At 33.4% G+C, this 27,342-nt stretch overlaps 1 protein-coding gene across 1 annotated transcript in view; it reads left to right on the forward strand.

The window, feature by feature from the left end:
* Positions 1-24,702, forward strand: part of LOC128041696 (30S ribosomal protein S3, chloroplastic-like) — a 33,754-nt gene extending 9,052 nt beyond the window's left edge. The window contains exon 2 of the mRNA XM_052631995.1: positions 23,709-24,702. Within this exon, the coding sequence (XP_052487955.1) occupies positions 23,709-24,374 (666 nt within the window). The 3' untranslated portion in view covers positions 24,375-24,702. The remainder of the gene's footprint in view (positions 1-23,708) is intronic.
* Positions 24,703-27,342: the final 2,640 nt, after the last annotated feature.

Genomic DNA, 27,342 nt, shown 5'->3' on the forward strand with positions numbered 1-27,342 from the left:
ATAGCCATTTGACCCTTTTAACTAATGGAACTCTACTTTTACACTTTTTACGATTTAGTCCTTTTCACTTAATTAATCATGCAAACATCAAAATTTCTTAACAAAATTTTAATACAACCCTAATATAATCCCATAAAAATTATAAAAATAATAAAATAATAATTTACTCGTCAAAATTATGGTCTCGAAACCACTGTTTTGATTTCACTAAAAACGGGTTGTTACAGATTAAATTAGTATGAATATGATAATAGTATCGTATAAAATGAAACGTTATGTGAAACGATGATATGTATAGAATGATGATACAAAGATTAAAATGTTATTAAGACAGTGTTAGTGCTCGTGTGAACTTAGTGAATAGTTTGGATAAAAATGACATGTCATTAGGGCTTATATTCAATAGGTACTATGTATCGGTGTTGGCTATGTGCCATTTATATTCAGCAGGTACTATGTATCGGTGTTGGCTAATTGCCATTTGTATTCAGTAGGTACCATGTATTGATGTTGGCTATGTGTCATTTATATTCAACAGGTACTATGTACTAGTATTGGTTATTATGCCATTTTTATACAACAAGTACTTTGTACTGGTGATGGATACCTTATCGATGGATAAGATGCTGTATGTGTTGTGGATTCTCCATAGCTCGTGTGAGCAACATTGAGTATAGGTTAATGTCTTGATTTACAGCTCATGTGAGCAATCTTATCCCGTGTATCCAAAGTAAATTTGCTATAGTTCTCCAGGAAAAAACAATAAGTAAACGATTTCAAAATGAATAGAAAGATTAAATGTGAAGCTGGTTGTTACGAGTATGAATTATGTATGAATAAAAAATTAAATGAATTAAATTGTAACGTTGTAAAATGAGTATGATTGAATTTGATATGAAAGAGAAATTAAGTATATATGTTTATAAATTGAGTATGAATTGGATATCATATGCTTTGTTATATTAAATCATTGAATAGGTATATGTGATTTGCATTAACAATTGAGATTATTAAAAAAAACTAACCTATTGGTTTGTTTTTTGTAGGAATGTATACAAAAGTATAAGGAAGACAAGGATGCCATATTAAGTACCAAATTGGTTTAATAGTTTAATTTAGTTTAAGGTCAAGGTATGTTGTGTAAATTTCACACGAGCTTACTAAGCATTCATAATGCTTATCTTGTTTGCTTTTTTGTCTTTAAATAGGTTATTTTGCGGAACCCGTCAATCAAATCAACTCAAAGCTCACGCTATCCATCCTATGATACAATAATCTTTTATTTATTACAGGTTCGGTTATGTGGCCTGTATTTAGGGTTGTATTTGTGTTTAAGTTATCTTGGATGTCCATGATCTTGGTTTAATGATGTTGGATGATTTGGTATTATGATGAGAGATGTATGTGGCAAGTGAAAAGCCAATTTGAAATGTGACTTACTTGAGCTAATGAATGTATAATGGCTAAATTTGATTATGGTTTGTATGTATATAAATGGTTGTTTGGTATGGCCTAATGGTTGAATTGAATGACATGTTGGTATGTGGATTGTATAAGGTTATAGGTGTACGTTTGAGGTGATATAAATGTGGAATTGGTATAAGTTTTTGGTGTGAATTGGTATCTAATTGGTATGTGGTTTGTTATGATAATATGGCCATTTATAGGTGATTATAACTTAGACTTTTATTTGCTTATAATGTACCTATTATAATCCAAATTGTTATGAAATGTGATTAAATATTTGAATTGGTTCATGTTATGTGATGGTGCCATTGAGGCATGTTGGTTAGATGTTAGGGATGTTGATATGTGGTATGTTGTGGTAGGTATTGTACATTCTTATTAACATGCCTAAAAGTTGATAGAAGTGCATGTATGGTCCAATTAAGGAATTGATTTTGGTAGCTTGCATAAAAAATGACATTTTTGCATCATTCGGTTTAACACACGACTGTGTGTCACACATGGGCTAATGACACGGCCGTGTGCTCTTTAGAAATTAGAAAGCATGTGTGCCATATAGTTCCCGACTGTTGATTTGGTCATCTAATTTTTACACGGTTTCAGTATGTTACACTATCTAGCCACATGGTCGTGTGATTTTTAATGAATTTTTACATTTAGGACCACACGACTTCAGTGAGTTACACGGCTTGGATACACGGCCGTATGACCCCTTTTTGCAAAAATTTCCATGCATTTTGTTAAGTTTTCAATTAAGTCCTTATTTGTTCCCGTGTTGATTTAAGAGCTTTTGTAAGCTCAATTGAGACTCAGATTTATCTATAAATCATATTATATTTGGATTATGAAATGTTTTATTGTTTATTTGAATGTGTGAAGTCAGATTTGTATGTAATATGTTTAGTTCACTATTGTAACATTCTATAGCTCGGGTCTGGTGACCGGACCGAGTGAGGGTGTTACAGGGTTTCACCCTCCCATTACACCCTTTTGCATGGAAGGTATTGAATTTCTACCGTATTGTTCTAGGTCAAGTATTTAGGGCATCCTGTTGGATATTGACTAGGTTTATTATCTTGTTCGAAGAAAGAGGAATGGACCCTAAGCTGAAGGTGTTCCAAAATCAGTACCAATTATCCAAGGGGAATCAAACAAATAAACTAGAGTTGCTATGGTTTAGTCATAGATAGGGGAACTCGTGTACTAATAATGTTTTATATGGAAGGGTGAGCAATTTGGGAATAGATCGCTCCAAGTACCTTAGCATGAGATTAAACTTTGAGAGCGATTTTGGTTTCCCTACCGAATGGTTCCTATCACCCAAGGATGTTTGCAATGCTAGGTGATCTGCCATAGTCGATCATGTTATTTGTATACATTTTCACATAATTTTAGCTTGTTTAGTAGCAAAATCAGGTAATTTTAGAAATAATTTATGTTTCACATTCTAAGTAGTCAAAGTATGAATTTTAGTAGTTTTATAGTATTTTATATATAAATAAGGTTATGTGGTTTTGTAGGATGGATCGAGATTTGAAGATGCAATTTCTGGACAAAACTATTGCCAATGCTGCACCATTAGGCCATGGAAGTCACAACAGTGAAGATTGACGCAAGAACAAGTTCCTAGGACAAAACTACTATGAATAACATTGGAATTGAATGTCACGACATTGGGACTGAATGTTGCAACATTGGAATCTGAATGTCGTGACATTGAATACAGACGCAACGATTCTTGCGTGTGTCAGTTGCGATTTTAAGGGCAATTAGGGGTCTTTTTCTAACTTTAAACCCTAATTGCTATTATAAATGAAGTGACATTTTAGTCTTATGATTTTTGCCTATATAAACAACATTATAATCAGATTTAAGCGGGAATTGGACAAAATTTTTAGTTTAGCTTTAAGAAAATTAGGTTTTTACTTTGATATTTCTTAATTGGAGATTCTATTTCGAAGATTATTTGTTGCAAGCGGAGAATGTTCTGGACGCGTACACTCATCGTTATTTATCAATGAACATTCTCTTCTTTATTCTCTTTATTTATATTTCTTTCCTTAATTGATTAATTGAATGTTTGTATGAATAGGAGAATAAAATTCATGTTGTTATTAATATCTTGCATGATTGGATGATTAATAGATTATTCAATTGAGTGCTTATTTATGTGAAATTGGGTATTTTTTTGAGTTCTCTAAAGTTCTCAATATACTAGGATTGACGATCCTAGTAGAAGAATTAGACAAATGAGAATGAAAGGGTATTCTGTTGTTTAATCCTTTAGTAAGCTTAAGCTAAGCGGTGAGACCGAAAGGGTATCCGTATGCCTAGGGGAGACTGAAATGGTACTTAGGTAGTAACTCTTAGTGAGGATGAGACCGAGAGGGTATGCTTAGTTAAGGGTGGTAAATAACTCAATTGAAGTAAATATTGGCTTAATTGATAATTAGTAATTCAACCAACTTTAGGCTAAGTAGCTTGTATAATTTAAATAAGGAATCAAAAGTTCCAATAGTTTTAACCAACTTTGGGTAAAAAAATTAGGCCTATTCAAAAGAAGGCTTAAACATTCAAGACTCGAGCCCGACCCAACCCATTTTTAAGCTAGTAATGTGTTACGTTATGTTATTTTATATATTATGTAATGTATAACACATAAAAAATAAATCTATAACAATATACAATATTACTTCTATGATGTAAACACTAAAAAAATTTAAGGTGATCATATATGAAATTTTAATAAATAAAAAAGATATAAAATTATTAAATATTAAATTAAAAATGATATAAATATATTTTTGAAAATTTTAAAAAATAATATGGGTAGCCCTAAAATGGGCTTGGGTTAGCTATTTACAAATATGGACGAGTTAGGGTAAAATTTTAGGCCCATATTTTGGGTCGTGTCGTGCTTAGGTAAACATAAAGTGTGTTAATATCATACATACGCTCCTCTCGAACTCAGCCAAGCCCATGAATACCTCTATCTGACACTACAGCCCTAATATTGATAAAAATGCCTTTCAAAATACGGATGACTTGAGCTTGTTTGCACACAAAATTGCCCTTATAGATTTTCACCCGTCAGGCTTCAATGTCGCAACAGTTAAGATTTGGTGTCGCAACCACCATGACAATTGGCTCAATGGAGCTTTGAGAAGCACCCAGTGTCGCAACATTAGCTTGTTGATATCACAACCTAGACCATAGTCTACTCAATCTACTTCACTTCGATGCTTGGCTTGAACTTGTAACCTCGAGATCTTGAAGTCGCGACCTTAAGACTCAGTTTCGCAACTCCCAACACTCAGTGTCGCGACGTCCAAAATAGTAGAGGTCCAACTCCTTCATGGTGATGGAAGGGTCAATGTCGTAACACATAGGCTCCAATGTTGCGACCTTGGCCATAGTAGAGGTCCTCCTTAATGTTTTGCCTCAATCACCTCCCTACACAAGCTCAAATCAATCATTAGACTTCCAATGACATAATTTTTCCAATTTGGTTCTCAAAAGTAATAAAAATTTAATAAAAGCTACCATTGAAACTAAAATCTAAGAATCAATAAGAGAAACATTAAAAAGAATCTTAAAATACTTGAGAAAAAAGTTCATGAAGTATATGAAAGAGGCTATTTTGACATATCAAATTAACTTTGGGGCCAATATTGATACCTTTTCCCAAGGGTCAAAATTGCCCTAAAACACCCTATTTTAACTCCCAAAAAAATACAAAATAATTCCAACATAAATCAAAACATTAGAAATCAAAATTTAAACCCATTTGGCCACAAAAACATGGTATAAACACTTTCAAATTAGAATGACATAATTTTTTGCTAAACATAATTTTAGAAGAATCTAAGACATGCCATTCACATTACAATATTTTATATTCAATATGAGAATTAGTATACATGCCACTAACCTATTACAAATTACTCCCTAGCTAACATAGCAACTTCTCGGCAAGTCCATACCTATACGTTTTAAACAGCTAACGCTTGAGCTATAAAGCTCAAAAAGTAACAAGGATAATCAAACTCTATCCTAAGTCTTTATTAACCTTGATCCCCTTTATAAGGATCATCATTTTAGGTTTATTTAAGCCAAATTATCATTATTTTAACCCCTTTCATGTGACTTTACAAATTAAGCCTCAACTTATAATTTAATGATTTATTAACAATTCCCACTATGTGAGTTTTCCTAGTTTTGGTATTTGAATCATTTATGCATCTTACCTTTCAATTTCAATTTTCATCCTTAAAGATTTACACAATTATTAACTCATCTTAGTAATACATTAAGGGTTTCATTTAGACCAAAATTTGTTTAGATGTTTTATTACACCACTTTCTTGAAGACCTACTTTTCCATTATGTTTCTTTACGGTTAATACCCTTTTAAACTGAAATTAAGACTTCATACAATGGTTTATAAAGAATTTAAAATTAGTGTTAATAGCATCTATTCAACGATTTGAAAAACATAAAATATTTTAGTTCCATAAAGGTCAAAGTAAACATTAACATATGACAATTTTAAGAATTCATTCATACAATGAAAAAATCGATTTAAATTCAGCCATAGTAAGCCTAGAAAAATAAAGAAGGAATACTAGGGATGAGTTATTTGAAACTACAATAACAGGAACACTGAAGTGCAGGTGTTTGAAAACTAGATCAGGATCGTGCCGAAGTGCCAGGAATAGGAGCAATGAAGTGCAAGTAAAAAGAGTACCCAAGTACAAATTAGGAGTCCGATATTGACATGTCAATCATAACCTAACTATTTAGCTAAGATACTAGGGACTTGTTTTAAGATTTTCAAAATATCAGTAAACTTATGTATAAAATCAAATTACAGCTCAGTCTTAATATTCATGGCGTAAACCACCATAATTTATATCAATAATCCATATTATGGAATTATGCCACAACACAAGATTTCAAAGCTTTCCTTTTCATCTTCATAAGGAGACATCTTACAAGGTTCTTTCTTAAAGTCTTTTTAATGCCAATAATCGAGATTCTGACATCGTTCGACATAGTCGAACTTTACTTAGCTGTTCAAAACCATAATTTTAAACATACAAATATAAATTTACAATATTATACTTGATATAATTTCTATAAATTCAACGAAATATAAAATAAGTATTGACAAAAGATTTCCATAATCTTTCGGTTGTTTCAGTAATTTAGACTTGTATCAACATTTGTTGACTTAAAGCATGACTTTACTCTTTGACATATTTTTTGCCATAGTGACATTATCTAATATTTTTCATGGTATTGACACGGTTCCTTCACATACACACAAATTCTATTAAGTTCATATTTTCTTCCATGACAACTTAAATAAAATTTTCGCATAAATGACAATAAAGCCTCACTTGGTCACACATAAATTTTCTACCACATTTTAATAACTGATCTCATCACATTTTTCCTTGGAATTTCACACTCGTACTAACACAATTAAACACCTAATTATAACAATGATTTCATGATTCCTAAGCTTACCAAGTTAGGGTAAGAATCAGTATCCATGATACTTACCATGATGGATGCTTTCCAACACTTAATCAAGCTTTTATGAACTCTAATTCATCCTAAAACAAGCTTAGAACTCCATGAATCAGCATCTCCCCATTTCCATACAACAATAATATATTAAAAAATTAATATAAATCGCACCCAAGCTAATAAAAATGTAGGAAGCCATATATTATCTTAATTGAACCTTTCTCACTCTAACATCAACACGTCTCACTAGAACTCCATAAACCCTAAGTTGAAAATGATGAAATTGATTGTAGAAATGCGTTTAGGAGGTGGCTTACATAGAAATTTTAAGAAAATCTCAAAGTGGGTAGTGGAGATTTTGAAAGAAAATGGAGAAATTAACAAGGAAATCAAGAGAAGAAAAAAGGCAAAAATTGTGGGTGATGGCCTATTGGAGAAGAAGCAAAATAAGCTAATGAGGTTCTCATACCCTTTTAGAAATATTAACATGTGGGCCTATGGCCCAAGTCCACGTATTTAAGTCCATTTCTTGTCAATTTGAAGTCCATTTTCTTAATATGACGTTAAAACGATCCAAATTAATTTTGGACACCAAATATCATATTAAAATTGTAATGCCACTTAATCCAACCTGATTCATCGGGTTCAAGTCTCGGGTGTTACTAAACATTTCAAAAACATTTAACGAAGATAATTTGAGACGTTGCATTCATTTTAGGGGATGTTATTTAAAGTCCAAAAGAAAACTTGAAAATTGAACATTTTAATATGAAATACATGATAAACAACTTGATACAACACAAGTAGTAAAAATCTTTATAAGTTAGGAATTTATTCAATATAGACTCGAAGGGGCAAATTCCAACGCTGCCCACCCAACCTTTTTATGCACAATAGCCCAATTCGCCACCAACTTGGCATGCTTCTAGCGTCATTCCTCTAGGTGTAGACCCAAACCAATTTACCTATAACATAACACACAGGTAAGTTCATAAGAACTCAGTGAGGGAAAGTACCCTTTTTCCAAAATGGTAAGATGTACAGATTAGCTAATGATTTATCATATCGTTTTGGTCATTTACGAACACCTTTCTTTTTTTTTTGGCTAATACTATCATAGATTCCAATTCTTTCGCACACGTTGATCTATTTATCTTACTTTGAACCTATTTCCATATTTCATGCATAACTACAATTCTTCACTTTCTTCCTTAAATCTTAACGTTCCTATATCTATGCCAACTCTCTATCCATGACGCATGCTACCAAAATATCATTTTCTATATTTCTCTCTTCTTCTTTTTAACTCAGAATTGTCTTACAATCATCATTCATAAGCGGGCACGTACACACTTGGCGGATTCCTGCTCCAAACATTTAGTCTTCAACCTTTATTCAAAACAATTTTCAATCAAACCTATCATTTTGTTAACTTTCATCAATTTTTTGTCTCATTTTGTCTTACATGTACTTGACAGAAATCCGGTACCATACTGATTTCACTGAATACCCTTTCAATACCATACTGAATACGTTGTGGATCTTCATATAGAGCTTGCCGCATAGGGAAATCAATCGAGAGTGCACCGCCATAGTGTAACAACCCGTTTTTAGTGAAATCAGAATAGTGGTTTTGGGACCATAAATCTGATGAGATTTATTTAATTATTATTTTAGTGTGCACAGAATATTAGTAAGGTCGTATAATATTTTCGTTAAGAAATATTGACATTAGCATGCTTAATTTCAGAAAAAAGGACTAAATCATAAAAAGGAGCAAAAGTAGAGTTCTAGTAGATAAAGGTATCAAATGGCTATAGAACTTTAATGTAAGAGTACTTAGGTGGTAATTAGACCATTTATGTAGTAGTGGACATTTATGAGTTTGGTATTATTGAAATTATGAATAACTTTAAAGGTTATTTTGGTAAATAGGTAATTAATGTTAAAATTTAACAAATTAAATCCCATTTTTCATTCATCTTCTTCTCTCCACCAAATTGAAGAAACAAGAACACCATTTTAGGGCTTTAAACATTCGTCTACTTCGCCTTGCTTGCGTGTAAGTGGTTTTTATCCCGTTTTTAATGATTTTTATGTTTTTAAAGTCGTTGTAGTTTAATCTAGCTAGCCAGGGACTAATTTGCAAAATTGTTAAAGGATTAGGGTTTTTCCATGAACATGTTTGTATGGTTTTTGAAGTTTAATGATAGATTACGAGTCCTTGTTATTAAATAAACAACTTTTGTAAAGTGATTTTTGATGAATTTATTAATTAAGGACTTGTTTGTAAAATTGTAAAATACCATGATAAATTTATGAAATGATGACTTGTTTGGGTTGATATGAGTCCATAGGTAAATTTACTAGCATGATATGTGGATGAAATTTCATAAATTTTAATTTACGAGATTAAGGACTAAATTGTAAAGAAGTTAAAATATTAGGGGCAAAATTGAAATTTGCAAAAGTATGAATTTTGGACTAAATTGAATAGTATGTTTTAAATAAATTGAATAGTATGTTTATTAAATAGATTGATGAATTTTGGACTAAATTGAATAGTATGTGTATTAAATAGATTGAATTTGCTTATTTAGATTAAGATAAACCTCGTACAGATCTAGATCGAGGAAAAGCTAAAGTCTCGGATTAGTGGTCTTATTTAGACGTTTTTGTAATCAAGGTAAGTGTGTATGTTTTAATAAATTTTAATTTTATTTTGGTATATATGCTATTGTGCTATTTATCATGTCTTAAAACGATGGAAATCCAACGACGTACGACGACTATTGAGCCCCGTTTGAACCTTAGAAATATATAGGATACAAATGACATGTCATTAAGGTTACTATGTTTTGGGTGTTGGTCTTGAATTTCCTACTGAATGGATGAGTTCCGACATTTGTTGCAGATACTCATCAGTTTGAGTGAGCAGCATCGTGTAGCTACAGTCCTACCGTCAGCTTGTGTGAGTAGACCCATTTATGGCTTGAGTGAGCAATGATGTAAAGGAAAATGAAATGAATGGTTTCGAGCATATGTTTAGTAGACTTTGTGTGAGCTTCCCACGTATCCGATATTATTCTAAGTGGTTCAACGGGCATGAAAAGGAAAGGAACGGTAAGTGTTCCTATGATTATGTTATGAACTTATGGAAATGTATGAATTTATAATGATCAAAGTATGTATAACTATACTTATATAAAGTATGAATTCAATTGTACAATGTTCATGAAATCTATCTTACCATGTGATGATTTTGTTAAGTTATGTATTAAAGCACTAACTTGTGTTGTTGATGATGCTTAGGCTTGTGCCAAGCTTATGTTGGATTGATTCATGTTTAATTTATAAAATTTTGCATTGAAATGGTAACTATGTTAATGATTTACGAACTTACTAAGCATTATATGCTTACGTAGTTTTCTTTCCTATGTTTTTTTAGATTATCGGAAGCTTAATTAGTTTGGAAGCTTGTCGGAGACCTATAACACTATCCATCGATTATATCGGTAGCTTTTGATGTTTTGGTCAAGGTTATAATGACATGTATAGGTGGACTGATGTTTAATGATCTAGTTGTTTTGGCATGTATAAGTGTTATTATGGTTGATGTACTTATGGTATTTTGATGCCTTGATGGTTGGTGTTGTTATGGCCAAGATGATGCATGTTTTGAATGACCAATTTGGTATGTGATGGTGTATCTTCAATATGGTCAATTAAGGTATGTTTTGAGTTGAAATAAGTTAGATATGTATGGTTGATGTATGGCCAAATATGTAGGTTTGATGGTTTGAGATTGAGGTGCCTTATGGGAATATTGGTTGTATGGTTTAATGGTATTGTGAATTGGTCATTTTTATGCATATTTTGGGTAGGTTTTGATGCCTTGGTCTTATTTGTAAATGTGTTTAGGTTCATGCTTGAGATGAGTGAAGGAAATGGCTTGATTTTGGCCAATTTCATGTCCACATGGCCTAAGACACGGGTGTGTGTCTCAGCCGTGTGTGACACACGGCCATGTGACACAGCCGTGTGTCTCCTATAGGTTTTAAAGGTTGCAAGTCAGACAGTTACATGACCTAGCACACGGCCTAAATACGGGCGTGTGAGGCCATTTCGAGTGTTACATGGCCTATCACATGAGTGTGTGTTTTGGCCGTGTGACCCAAGTCAAAGAGTTACATGGGCAAGGACACGAGCTCGGGCACGAGCTCGGGCACGAGCGTGTGTACCTATTTCGATTGTTACACAGCCTGAGACACGGGTGTGTGTCTTAGCCGTGTGAGTCACACGGCCGTGTGACCCCTGCAGTTTGAATTTTTCTAACTTTTTACTCAATGTTTCAAATGTTTCTGATTTAGTCCCAAATCGTTTCTAAAGCATTTTTAAGGCCTCGAGGGCTCAAATAAGGGATGATATGCATGAATATGAATTGATTATGCTATGTTTAATGAAACATTTGGAAATGTATGTTTTTATGTTACGATTTTCACGATAATGCTTCGTAACCCTATTTTGGCGACGGATACGAGTTAGGGGTGTTACACATAGTGAATGCTTCAGATTATGCCGTGTATACTTAGTAGAACACATCATACCGTCAATCAAATAGTACCCCGTTAAGGCGATTCCTATGATGTTTGCCACAAAGGCCATCCTTACTGTACTTGGCACCAAGGCGTTTTCCTTTCAGATTCTTGTCACAAGGGCTATTCTTTTCAGAATCCGCCACAGGCCATTCCTTCAGTAGTCGCCACAAGGCTAACATGTCAAGATTCACCACAAAGGCTATCCTTACAGAGTTTGCCGCATTGGCGGTTCTTAAGAATGTGCCACGACCATGGTCTTTTCCTTTCAGAGTTCGTGTTTAAATTTTTGACGAATCCCTTTAGACGAAACCATGGAGACAGACTAAGACTCATTTGACTCACTCATTATGCAATGCACGATTAAGACTTAACACTTTGATTTGTTGACATACACCATACTATCTCACAACTCTTTCATGCATTCTAGATATTCTCATACAGCCATATCTTAAAAGATCTACACTGATTATGCATATCATTTTCATCCAATGCTAACACGGTCTTAAACATTCTTCAATGTTCACACATAAGGTCACATACATATTGGAATTCTTGGAATCATAACACCATCACACAACTAGTTTCATGTAGATCTACAAACACTAAAGCACACAACAGTCAACATTGAGACTCACATGATTCTCACATTCTACAATTCAAAACTCTAGATCCAAACTTCCATTGTACAATCAGTGGCAACCACTATAACAGAACATGGAAACTCATCAAGATCTAATCATATACCCCTTTTTTCCAACATTACCAACCCAAATAATCCTCATATAAAGCATTACCCCCTCATCTCACTGGTCAAGCACCCTTACAGTCTTAGTCTTTCATAATATAACTTGTAAAGCCATAAAACTTACCTTAACATTGAGTAATTACTGACATAGACCCAGATTTACAACTCTAGTTTAAGGGAGAAGGTAATACTTTTAGGTTCCATAAACTTCAGGTAGAAGTACCCCTTGAAGAAAGAAAAAGAAAAACTTCCATTCCTTATCCTGAATGTCTAAATTTATACATAACCTAAGTCCCTATTGGAACTCAAAACGTGTCACAACTTCCACCTTACCTTTATAAATGGTTTACAACTTTAGAGAAATGTACACAAAACCTAACATTATATATATAGTTCATCCTTTCACTTCATTCCTAACAACCTCGTTAGAATGTAATCAACTTAATTAACTAAATGAACTTGGCGTATATTACCTTTGGCGATACCCACATGAACCGAAAATCCTTAGCACTCTTACCAATCTCTTCTCCTTAACAACATAGCTCATTCTGAGGACAATCCTTACAATAATCTAGCACATGTTATGCGCCAACTTCTACATGCCAAGAAAATTAGTTGCGCGAATAATGGCACGCCATTCTGATCACTTTTAGTTTGCTCACCAAATTTAGATCCTGCCAAAATTGGGTGTTACAAAAATATTATTTCTATCGTAAAATTCTAGGGAATTGACTAAATTACCCTTTTACAATAAAATTACTATTTTGTCCCATTTATCCTTTTTAGCAATTACCTCTCAAATTTTGATACTTAGACTAATTCAAGCCCATGATTCATCATGAATCTATAATATCATTCCATAGGTGGTAAAAATTGAACTTTAGCTCGTCTCCCGTAAAAATGGGAAATATACGATTTAGTCCCTATACTTTCAATTTTTCCAATTTAGTCCCAAAAGTGATTTCCATTACACCAAATGTAACACCCTAAAACCTGGCCTAGAAGTTTCGACCTGATCCTAAAGGTCATATTGGCACTGAAGTGGCCCGACTCAAAACCCCGTTCAAACTTCTCAAACTCCTCTTCGAAAACCACTTTTACTTGTGTTTTGTTGAAACCGATAGTGAGCATTATTTACGTTTTGCAAACATTAAATTAATTATCGCTTAAAACAATTTCATACCAAATTCACATATCATGTTTTAATTTTGCAACCAAAATGGATTAATAATTTTGTTAACTGAAGCTTCAAACCATAATTTGCAACGTAAAATTATAACCTTTTACCTTGTTTGAAAACCATAAACAATTACTTAAAAACTGAGTGGTTGTTAATGAAGATAACTTTTCAGTTAGCTAAAACCCATGCATGAAATCACAAATTTAGTTCAAATCCAAAAACCCATACCACAGTTCATATAAAAATTATTTACAAATCCGAACGAAAACATATTATCAAACTTTATGAGGACTTTATTAAAAACCAAACCAAAACGAGAAACTCCGATACCTCTGATTCACTGAGTCTACAATTCTAACCTCACGGATTACCTAAAAAGAGTAAACTAATGGGGTAAGCTACAAAGCTCAGCGTGAGTCTAGAACAAATGTAGTTAAGCAGAGTTGAAGAAAGGTAAACAAAAGCAATAACACGCAGTCGCTCAAACTTACAAATATCATAGAGCTTTAACATTAATTAGATGTACAAATATCATATTCGAATGCAATATGGCGAAAAACCCACCTATCCAACCTTTACACACCAACTCCTTAAACTATCACACACCATGAAGGGTATATTAGACCCTTTTCAACCTCTACACACCAATATTGGGTTATAGTGGACCCATCCAGCAAATTAACACCATTAAGTGGTCGTTTGCCACTTGAATGTTAGGCAATCAAGCTATTAACATAATTGCGGTTTTACTGACAAATAATATCAATGCATTTCAATTGCCAAATCAAACTTCCTTCTCTTCAAAATCAAATCCCTAACCCAAATGCAAATGGAAACAGTAAACATACAAACGGATATACAGAATCGAACATACTCATCTTCAGTTTCCATAGTCAATAAACACATTTGCAACCAATTCAGTTTAACAGTATCAGAATCAAACATACTCGTATTCAATTACAAAATAGCAGAAACAACAATATAGACAATTTCCAATTATCACATCCAGGCATTTCATATTCCAAGATTAGTATACCACCTCATATAAGCACCTATGCGACTAACAAAATTAAATCTCATGAATTTATATGCACAAATAAATTCAAGCAGTATTACTCCTTTTATAGACCTCTATCAACAGAAACAGTGTCCTAAACACTCCTACAGAGGCTTAAACAAGCACAGGATCACTCGAGGACAAAAACAAGACAATTTGCAAATAGGTGAATAAAATTGCAAAATAGAACCACACGGTCGTGTGGCTAGGTCGTGGGGGAGGGTTTAAACTCTGTGACAGGGGTACACGGCCGTGTGGCTAGGAGACACCCATGTGGCTGAGGTACAAGACCGTGTGGGAAGACCATTTCACAAAAAAATAGGGTAGACATGATCGTGTCTCAGGCAATGTGACACCTCTCTAGGCCGTGTGCGATTGAAAAATTCCCTAACAAATGTGACATGGTTGTGTGGCCAGTCCATGTGACCCACCCAAGCCGTGTGACAAGGAAGTTAACCTAATTTCTTAAGTGGCACACGGATGTGTGAACCGCCTGTGTGCGACGCCCATTTGGTCCAAAAAGCACATCGAAATCTGCTACAAAACACAAAAATTCACAGTATACACACCTCTAAAAAATGATTTCCAACGTAAAAGATCAAATGGTTCACCTCTCTTCTACTAATACGTTCCAAAACTTTGATGAATGTAAATACAAAAGAATGAATGATACTGTAATGAAGTGACAGAAACCAATGCTGTAATGCAAGACAAAAATGGCACAAAACTACATAAACTTTTATATTCTAACAGTAGGACACAAGAATAACCTTTTCTACCAATGGGGAATTTTTTCTCATCTTAAATTCCAAGATTGGATTTTCGCCAATGGAAACCATAAATGTCATACATAATAGAAGGATATGGTAGATCTATATTTTTTAGATAGTGAACGGATGAACCCTATTCTATTCATTTGATGCGGTCGTTGATCTTGAAAAAGTTGTTTCTTTTTCTCACCTATGATCTGAACAAGTCGCACATACACCCTAGTACATGTTCCTCGGCGAGGACATCCCCAAGAGCGAGGATTTCATAACATTTCTAATTGGTCATCTTGCATTTCTATTAAGTTGTTTAATAATTGGCATCTTGAATCATATACATAATAGACTGGTTTAGATCGATCCTAACCGATGATTACGAATTACTTCTTTTCTATTTAATAGATTAGTAAAATATTAACCCTTAGGCTTAAGTTAAGAAGGAAAGGAAGAAGAGGATTAAATCAATCTTAATTAAATTGTGGATTGGTGTTAAATCGTTGCTATTGCTATTTTTATTTAACTTATTTAACCGCTACAAGATCCACAATTCCATGAGCTTGGGCTTACATTGTTGACATAAAACATCTCTTTCCATGTCTTGGATACAACCCATAGGGCCTGTTAGTTCTTTGTACATAAACCCTTGTGAGGCTTTCGAGAAGTTTGATGAGTTCTTCCGCTTCGGGATAAATTCTCTTGTTTGTGCCTCATAAAAAGAATGGCAGGTTGATGGATCATTACCCTGATGATATAACATAATAAAAGGTTCTTCTAACTCACATAATGAGGCGAGAAGAATAGCTAAAAATAGCTAAAGAATAATAGGGAAAAAAAGATAGAATTGAACAACCGTACATGCATTTTTTGTGCATTGCATAGGGCTTTACAATGGAATTCTCTTTTTTCTTTCATCGAAAAAAGAAAAAGAGAAAATATAGAGAGCGTCTATTAGACCCAGATCACTAAATAATCCAATTACCACCCTTCTTTTTTCTTCTTTTTTTTTAGGAAAAGTTCAAAAATACTATGATGGCTCCATTGCTTTATATATTTATTTCGTCTGTAATTTAACAATCCCAAAGTTTCTTATTTTTGAATAAAAAAGACAGAAAAGAAATAGTCTTTTTTTTCGTACTCTTTTATTTTATAACATAAATATTGTTATAAATATTGTTAATAGCCTCTGGAGTGAAAAGAAAAAAGTTAGTGACATTGAGATGGGCCCACGAAAGTTAAGATAAAATTGGAAATGCCCTTTCTCTCATACTACTCTTTCGATACATAATCTAATGTTTTGAAAAAAAAAGAAATAAAAAAAAATTTCATATCAAATTCGAAGTGCCATGCTATTATTACTTACTAATTCATATTTCATATGGCGAAGGCATAGTCTTCTTTTCTTTCCATCAAATAAAAAACTCATTGGCGCGGCGTGAGGGAATGCTAGATGTTTGGTAATTTCTCCTCGGCTAGGAGAAAAGATCCCATTGAAGCAGCCAATCCCATGCATATTGTATGCACATCTGGTTGCACAAATTGCATAGTATCATAAATAGCTACTCCGGGTATTACCCATCCGCCAGGAGGGTTTATAAACAAATCCAGATCTTTGGTATCATTCTCTATACTGAGATATACCATAAGACCAATAAGTTGATTCGATATCTCGCTATCAATCTCTTGGCCTAAAAAAAGTAATCTTTCTCGATAAAGTCGGTTGATTAGGATAAAATTGTATCCCTTAGTAGCCGTACAAGCACCTTTTGATGCATTTGGTTCAACAAAAACTGTGAAATAAAAATCAATGTGTAGATTCCAGCCATCCTTCGTTTTTTCTAGTGTGCCTTTTCTAACTTCTAATTTCTAACGAAGGGGTTTTTTCTTACATTTTTTAAATAAAATGAAACTCATAATGAAATTAAAGAAAGATAAGTTTGGGCTCGTTTTCCTATAATCTATAATATAGAAAAAATTCACTAAACTTATCGCACAAACTTTTCATTGATCTATTTTTTTCATTGGGATTCAACCCAAATCATGATGTCATTTTCTTGTTAGTTAAGATGTAGGATACCTATCCAGAAGTTTTCGCAACTCAATCATGTATGATGGAATCATCAAAGATTTGACCTTTTCATACTCTGTCTGTAACTCACTATAGGCTCGGGAAACAAAGAGAAGATGTGTACGAGCGAGATATCCAGCTACAAGAAGAAGGAAAATGATTGAATAGAGGAACTCCTGAACATTTGGCGATCTCAAATGTGTCGATATCAATGGTGACTCATTATTTCGATGTATCATTTCTTCGGACAGAAGAAAATTATGTAAAAACTTACTCGAAATCTCACTTATCAGATTCCATTGTGGAAGACACAATTTTTTCTGAAGAATTCGCCATGATATATCTGATCCATGCATAATACCATGAAAAATGGATACAAATTTTTGACTGCTACTTAGTATCACGGCAATAGGTCTGAAAAAGTATCTAAAAATATCAAATTTAGATATTTGTACCCTGTCAAAATAAGGAACCATGGCATATATGTTTCGAATAGATTCCGTTTTGAGAGAGTTAAAAAAGCACTATCTCGTTGAAATGTTCTATACATCCAGCCTTTCTCAAGCATTTCTTTAGACAAAGACTCCGTTTTTTCCGCTTTTTGGATGGTAAATATTTCTCAGAACATGGGGTGTGAATCAAACCCATGTTTGAATTGAAATTGAGATACTGATGCAAGTTCTTCTCTTCTGAATTAGATGGATTCATATCTGAAAGAGGTTGACAATAAGTTCTTTCAAAACTAACTATTTGTCCCTCTGTTAGAGGTGTTCCAGAAATGTCTACAATTGAGTAAATAGCTCACGAACTAATGGATCGGATCGAATTGCAAATTGGAAAGATTTGTACAAGTTATACCTTTCGTCAACACTTTGTGGAAAATCATTAGATATGAATATGTTAGATACCTGCGACTCAATTGGTGAAGGTGAAATAGTATCTCTCCCCAAAAAGCATGTTTTTTTTACCACCGCACAAAGAAAGTATTTTTTTGCGAATGAACAATATATTGAGGAATTGTCCATACGTAAAATCATAATTATTGATATGGGCTTTTTCCACATAAAAAGGGAATATTTTGTTACAATAGAAGCAGAAGTGATGTGGATTATTTAAGAATCAAAGTTGATTTGCTTTATAAAAAGAAGATATCAATGAACTTCTATGAAATGGTTTCACGGGATTCAGCCAATTGTCTTGATCGTGGGATATCATTGAGAAATAGGAATCCATGTTATCAAAAGATTTCTTGTGATTATTTCTAATCTGGAATGAGTCAATCATCCACTTTGGTATCTTATTGACCAAAAATGGTGATATTGTTCCTCCATTGATCAAGAATTTCAGTTTTTGAGAAGTTTTATAATCATCCAATAAGAAAGGTTTCAATTTTTACAAATGAACGATTTGAAGACCTATTGATTCTAACAACTGATTGCAAAGTTGATCATTCGGACCTTTCAATTCATAGATATGGATCTCAGACCTATGAATGGGGATATTCCTGAAACTCACAAAGAAAAAAGAAAGTGAGTTAGACAAAAAGAGAAGCAACTTGGACAAAAAGAGAAGTAACTTGGACAAAAAGAAACGAAGTGACTTAGACAAATCTTTTTCGTCGATAACCTTAGAACAATCAATCGAATATTGATTAATACGTAATCGATGAAACACTACTTGAAAACGGCTCTTCTGCTCAGAAACGAAATGTTCCAAATGCTCCTGGAAATTCTTGCTCCCATTGGACCATTTGTATCTATATGCATTAGGATCCCGATTCATGGATCTCTCAGTCCGAGTAATCAAAATAAGAGGATCGAACCATTTCTTCTGACTCTTTTTCAAATTCGATAAATGTTGGTTGATCGTATATTTCATTATAGTTCTAAGAGTATCATTTCCTATTTGATCCAATTGAATTCCATATTCGAAGTTGCTATCAGATCGATTCTTTTTAATAAATCGATTCAATCCATTTCTTATGTGCCCATAGGTGCTATATTGGATTTGAATCGATTTGGATCAATCTATCTTGATTGATTGCCTTCATTATGTTGTTGCTAGCAAATACCACTATTTTAGTTTTGGATCTTCCAAATCATTCCATGAGAGATCCGGACCCATTTTTTCGATCCTTCGATAAAAGATTCATTTTCTTCATAAAAATAGGAGGTAGAGCCGATAAAGATTTCTTTTTCGATTCATCCTCGGATTTGAATACCTCATTCAAGAATTATTTTGATCCAATTAAGAGGAATCAATAGAAAAGGAAAATCCTTATAATACACTAGATCCGGCTTGGTTATTGATAGAGTGAATAGATCGCCATTTCTTGAAATCTCTCTTGATTCAAAATCGTGGTGTAACGTGTATCCCTCTCTTACGGTCATGGAATATATGAAATAAATCAAAAATGGATTTTTGTTCAAGAATGAAATCTTATTGGAACTGTCCAGTTCATCCTTCAGAACCATATCACATCCCGAATCTGATGAAATAGGTTGAATTGAGATGGTATTTTGTATATACGTAATTATCTTGAATATATTAACTATTTCTTTATTTTTCGATCACCTAGAAGGGACAAAAGAAACATCTTATTCTTTCTTCAACAATTTTTGATCTCTAGTGGACCTCTCAGTAGGGTTCGAACCCAGATGAAGTTCTGACCATCTATCAGAGAAGAAAGAACAAATGGATCTTGTAGGATTCCCAAGAAATTCTTCGATTTCTTTTGGAAGTAGATGATTATTCATGCGCTTCTCATGTTCTGTGAATAGCCGGGACATTGAGGAATATCCAAAAAGGTACTTAGGGAATCGGTCTGAGTCTATCTCCGTTTGTTCCGTTTGAAGAAAGGAAGGATCCCAAAGAATCGATCTTTCTTTTAGTTGTTGAATCTCTCTTTGATTGATCAATGTGTGATATTCCGAGTTCTCATTACTAATGGAATCGAAACGATCTCTGGATTGATCAAAAGATCCTTTCAATTGGCGAGAATCCGTTACTTGAATGAAACTAGATCTTGTGGAATCATATTGAATATTTGACGATACATTCCGTACTTTGCTAAAAAATCGATCCCTGTTTACCAACCATACATTTTCTAACCAAGTCCAATTCTCTCTCGATATGTTCCTTAAAAAATCCGATTCGTGTGGATTCTTCCCCCAACTAACAAAGAGATCTTGGCGGAATTGCTACATATGAAATTGAGCACAATTTTGCAAAGAAATAGCCCACTTGCCTCTCGAGAAGAGATGGGAAACATGCTCAATATCATTTAATTGAATAGTTGACCCAGCCCCTTGTTGTTTGAAGAAACCCTCCACTTCAATTGGCATTTTTTCACGAAAAGCAAACATGAGATAACAAATCCAGTCTTTCACTAAGATTTCGAATAGCTGTCCCGAGTTCAAGTTGATCATGTTTCGCCTCTTACTCGAAGAAAGACGACCAAACAATTCCCAATCATGGTCCTTGCGGATTGAATCATCCATATAATATACAAAAAGAAACTCCAGATATTTGATATCTTTCTCTTTGAATGAGATCTCAATTCTAGCGGTGGTTTCATTAAATATCTTACAACTAGAATCCCTCTTTTTTCTGATCTAGGTCCTCCACCACCACGAACCCCAATTAGATTCAGGCATGATACACTTTTTTGTTATTGGGAGAACCCAAATACTCTCTTTCGGATCCAGGAAATAGCTCTCAGAGATTTTTGTTTCCTTTTGGAAGATACAGGAGCGAAACAATCAACTTATTGATATTGGAAGAGCCAAAAGATTCTTCCAATTTATCATTTCTAGGTCCAATGGAATTCATAGGTATAGGAAGAAGCCCTGTCAAATAGAGATTTTTTCTTTCGACCATATTTTGATTGTTAATACGATATATAAGGACCGCTACTACAAATAGTACTACACCCTTGATCGTGAAATATCGATTGCTTGTTGAACCCTGTGAATTGCGTGAAAGTAGGATGCTCCAAATTCGGGGGTCCAAGAGTTTTATAAAACGTTCTTGGTGGAAAAAATGTGAATGAAAGATCCTACTGAATTGAATTTGGTCCATGAATCTAAGAAATAGTGAGAATTCTTGATCTCTCTCAATATCTCTCTCAATTTGAAAATCCAGGATTTGAATTGATGTCCTTTCATTAATTCCTCCTAAATTGCATTGATTTATCCTAAAGATTTCATTTCAATTGGAATTTGGTTATTCACCATGTACGAGGATCCCCGCTAAGCATCCATGGCTGAATGGTTAAAGCGCCCAACTCATAATTGGTGAATTCCTAGGTTCAATTCCTACTGGATGCACGCCAATGGGACCCTCCAATAAGTCTATCGGAATTGGCTCTGTATCAAGGTAATAGCTATAAATAGTCATCGACTCCCCAGAAAGGGTAGAAGAATGGGACCTATTATGGAACATACAATGCATTACAGGCGTATGATCATTACGCTTCAACCAGGTTATTCTATTCCACCTCTTAGAACGAAAAGAACTTAAATCAAAATACTTAATAGCATGGCGATACATTTATAAAAAACTTCTACCCTGGGCACACGCAATGGAGTCGTAGACAGTCAAGTAAAATCTAATCCACGAAATAAATTGTTCTATGGATAGCATCGTTGTGGTAAAGGTCGTAATGCCAGAGGAATCATTACCGCAAGGCATAGAGGGGGAGGTCATAAGCATCTATACAGTAAAATTGATTTTCGACGAAATGAAAAAGACATATATGGTAGAATCATAACCATAGGATACGACCCTAATCAAAATGCATACATTTGTCTCATACACTATGGGGATGGTGAGAAGAGATATATTTTACATCCCAGAGGGGCTATAATTGGAGATACCATTGTTTGTACATCCAAAAACCCGTATGCTTTGGAAGAAGCTTGTATAGTTTGGGAAGGGGTTTTGATTGATCGATCAAAAAGAAGAATCTACTTCAACCGATATGCCCTTAGGCATGGCCATACATAACATAGAAATCACACTTGGAAGGGGTGGACAATTAGCTAGAGCAATGGTCTTTGTTAAACCGATTGCAAAGGAGGGGAATCGACCACATTAAAATTACCTTCAGGAAGTTCCGTTTGATATCCAAAACTTCTCCAAGCAGATCGAACATGTGGGGAATGTTGGGGTGAATTAGAAAAGTTTGGGTAGAGCCGAATCTAAATGTTGGCTAGGTAAGCGTCCTATAGTAAGAGGAGTAGTTATGAACCTCAGAGACCATCCCCATGGGGGTGGTGAAGGAGGGCTCAATTGGTGAAAAAACCATAACCCCTTGGGGTTATCCTACACTTGGAAGAAGAAGTAGAAAAAGGAATAAATATAGTGGTAATTTGATTCTTCGTCGACGGAGTAAATATGAGAGATTATTTCTTTCTTCGTCTTTACAAAAATAAAAAAATATATATTTAAAGTAAAAAAATGGCGCGTTCACTAAAAAAAAAATCCTTTTGTAGCAAATCATTTATTAAGAAAATCGAAATACTTAATACAAAAGCTGGAAAAGAAATAATAATAACTTGGTCCAGAGCATCTACCATTATACCCACAATGATCAGCCATACTATCGCTATCCATAATGGAAAAGAACATTTGCCCATTTATATAATGGATCGTATGGTAGGACATAAATTGGGAGAATTCACACCTACTATAAATTTTCGCACACGTAAAAAATGATAATAAATCTCGTCGTTAATATTATTATAATTTATTATAATAAAAAATAGAGATTAATTAATGAATTCATTAGTGAGAGGTAAACCTTATGATAAAGATAAAGAAACACAGGAGGAACCCATATACAACTTCAGACGAAGTATACGCTTTAGGTCAATATATATGTATGTCTGCTTACAAAGCACAAAGAATAATTGATTAGATTTGTGGGCGTTCCTACGAAGAAACTCTTATGATACTAGAACTCATACCTTATCGAGCATGTTATCCCATTTTAAAATTGGTTTATTCTACAGCAGCAAATGCTCGTCACAATAGGGGTTTCAATGAAGCGAGTTTAATCATTAGTCAAGTCGCGAAACGAGGAACTACTCGAAAAGACTAAAACCTCGAGCTCGAGGACGGAGTTATCGATAAAAAGACCCACTTGTCATATAACTATTGCATTGAAAGATCTTGAATTTAAACCACTTGACAGATATATGCTGCGCCCAAAACCAAAAAACATAGGATGTCTAGGATGGCTAAAAAAGGGATAAATAAGAACACAGATATGTCATATCCTAATATATAGTAGTGGAGGATTATTGGACAAAAAATAAATCCACTTGATTTCAGACTTGGTACAACCCAAAGTCATCATTCTCTTTGGTTTGCACAACCGAAAAAGTATTCCGAGGGTCTACGAGAAGATAAAAAAATAAGAGACAGTGTCAAGAATTATGTACAAAAAAATAGGAGACTATCTTCTGGTGTCGAGGGAATTGCACGTATAGAGATTCAAAAAAGACTGGATCTAATTCAGGTGATAATCTATATGGGTTTTCCTAAATTATTAATTGAAGATAGGCCACGAAAACTCGTAGAACTACAGATGAATGTGCAAAAAGAACTTAATTGTATGAATCGGAAACTCAACATTGCTATTATAAGAATTGGAAATCCTTATGGGCACCCTAATATTCTTACCGAATTTATAGCCAGACAATTAAAGAATCGAGTTTCATTTCGAAAGGCAATGAAAAAGGCTATTGAATTAACTGAGCAAGCGGATTCAAAAGGAATTCAAATACAAATTGTAGGGCGTATTGACGGAAAAGAAATCGCACGTGTCGAATGGATCCGAGAAGGTAGGGTTCCTCTACAAACCATTGGAGCGAAAATTGAGTGTTGCTCTTATAGAGTTCGACCTATCTATGGGGTATTAGGAATCAAAATTTGGATATTTATAGACGAAGAATAATAAGAATAAGACTCTACTTGTCTTTCCGTTCTATTCTAAGATAGAACAAAAAATGACAAATTCTTTGATTTTTTGATTGAACATAAAAATAAAAAAATGAGAAGTTCTAAATTCTATAAGGTTAAATAAAAATTTGATTGATCATTTGATATAATTGCTATGCTTAGTGTGAGACTCGTTGGGTTTTTTAGCCTTAGGATTCAAAAAAAATGGGCGGACCACAGTATAAGCTAATAACTATAGCACTAATAACCAACTCATCGCTTCGGATTATCTGGATCCAAAGAATCAGTCAAGATATGATATATTGGTCATATCATTATAGCAACTGACTTTTTTTTTTGCATTAAGTATATGAATAGATCGAAATTGTGAAGCAAAATAAAAAATATGTGGATAAATAGAAGGATGAGAGAAAGAGAGAAACATAAATAGCAATGAAATGATATAGGATTCCAATATGTAAGGTCTATGAAGCATCTCATAAAGAGAAATGTAATAGAGCATCAATAGAGATTCATCAATAATTAGATGAATATTTGTTCACTGAAGAAAAAATCAAGAGCCTTAACTTAAGTCAATAAAGACTGAGAAGGTTAACTCAAGTAAATAGGAGAGATTATTTCCTTCTTCGTCTTTACAAAAAAAAAATATATATTTTTAAAGTAAAAAAAAAATGGCGCGTTCACTAAAAAAATCCTTTTGTACAAAATCATTTATTAAAAAAATCGAAAGGCTTAATATAAAAGCGGAAAAGGAGGATAAGTCACAAAAGCTTTTTCATTTTATTTCTAATACTAATATTAGAAAGTGAAGAAAGTGAGGTTTTGTAGTTGAAATAAAATGAGTTGTATTTTTAGTTGTTTTATTAATTCTTTCTTGATTTGCTTTATTATTGTGAATGAAGTTCGAATCATTTTTTGTTGATTCAAGAAAAGTTGGGTATTGGTTCTTGGAATATTAATGATATATAGAAGAATATCCATGTATATCTTTTCAATGAAAAATTTTATAAAAAATAGAATTTCGGATTAATCGAATATTTCTTCTTTTTATTATTTGCCAAAATTTTTTGTTGATTCTACTATTTTATCCTCGATAATTTTTTGCTAATTCTACTATTTTATCCCGATAACTTATTTTGTTAGAACTACTATTTATTTCTTGAGTTAGAAATTCATTTTCTTCTATTTTATAATTAGAATTTTTGTATTTGATTTTTGATTGTGTTTGTTCTCTTAGTCGGATCTTATATTTTTTTTCATGTTAACGAATAATTTGTCCATGCCATAGATTGAATTTGAAGGGATGATTTGTGAATCATCTTATTACTGATTATCGAATCCTCCTTAGTTTTGCCCAATTCATATGGTTCTCTCAACCCAAAAAATAGAATTGGATTTATTTTTGAAAGTTCTTTTATTAGTCCCTTTAGAAATAGAATGCTTTGAGTGATCCATTTTTTTGTTTCTTTTGAAGCTTTTAGAAACAATTTAGTTTTTTATTTTAAAATTGTTAAAGCTATAAAACATTTCGTTTTCCATTTTTTTTTAATTCTTTAAAAATAGGCTCAAAAAATGAATGCCGTTTTCAAGAGAGCCGAAAGGTAGTTCGGTTTCCATTCCCAAACTGTTAAAAAGCAAAAATCATTCTTTTGACCTTTCTTTTTTTCATTGGATCTTTATGAGAGGGTTGTAGTTTAAATCGTGCCAAGGTTTCGGCAAAAGGAAATAGGATCTTTATCTGAATACCGCCTCATTAACCGCTTTTTGGAAATTCATTTGGATAATGAACACCATTATAAGTCCATTTAACATGCATTTCTCGATTCCAATCCGTTAAATCCTTAGACCACTCAGGAAATTGAAATAATAACATACGGGAAATGTTTTTAACTATTATCAGTGAAGGTAATATAATATATTTTATAAGAATTGATTGGGTTATTAACACGGAGCCCCTTATTACTTGAGCAAGTAAAAGACTATCCCAAGCTTCTGCTATTTCTATCCTTATTTTCTCTTCTCTTTTGTATTTTTCTCTTTTGATCCCGTCTTTTTTCTCGATCTTTTTTTTCTGTATAATCAGAAATTTTTGATTTTTTGTTTTTACATATCCAATTTTGAGATATTTGTTTCAGCGGTCCAGAAATATCAAAAGAAAAAAAAGAGTGGTGTATCTACTCTGTCCAAAAAAAGGGGGGAATGTACATTTGCTTGAAACAGCTCCCAAGTAATTGTTTTATGCCTTTGGGCATGCATGGAACCTTTTATTATGTCACATCGAAAATCTGATTGTTGCGAATAGTGTATCAAAGCCACTTCGTCTGTTTGATCAGGATCATTAGCATCCTTGGTATTAGTATAAGTATCGGCGTTTGCCTGGTTTTTAGTAAAAATCACGACGCACTTGGATTTTCTTGAACGAATTTCATGCTTTGCTGTTACATTTTCCTCGTTTTCGCCCTCATGTTGTTCTAAATCATCAATTAATTTGTATGACCATCGAGGAACTTTTTTACTTATTTATTTTATTCCAATAGATTTTTTTCTAATTGTTTGATTTTTGGGATTAGTTATAACTATATTGAATAAAAATTTCAAAATTTTGACTCGATCCTCGGAATCGATATTTCCCTGTTCATCTTCTGTCAATGTCAATAAAGAGAGTTCTTTTTTTGTTGCTAATGATTTTATATTGAGTGTATCTAGTGTCTGTTCAAGTTCTTGATAATTAGTAGTAAGAAGTAGAGCATGAATCTTATTTATCCAAAACGGATCCGTGTTTTTTTTATAAGTTTGATTTATGCTTAAAGGAGAACCCCATTTTTTTATTCTTCTGCGGTAGGGTCCATGCAAGAAAGAATCATATAGTTTAGGCAAGTATTATCTTTTAGTTTCATTATTAGAGAATCGAGTCCCCTTTTCAAGTATGCCAGATCAAAAGATTCCTTATCTAAAGATTTGAC

Source organism: Gossypium raimondii, chromosome 6 (genome assembly GCF_025698545.1).
Source record: "Gossypium raimondii isolate GPD5lz chromosome 6, ASM2569854v1, whole genome shotgun sequence".
Lineage (NCBI taxonomy): Eukaryota > Viridiplantae > Streptophyta > Magnoliopsida > Malvales > Malvaceae > Gossypium > Gossypium raimondii.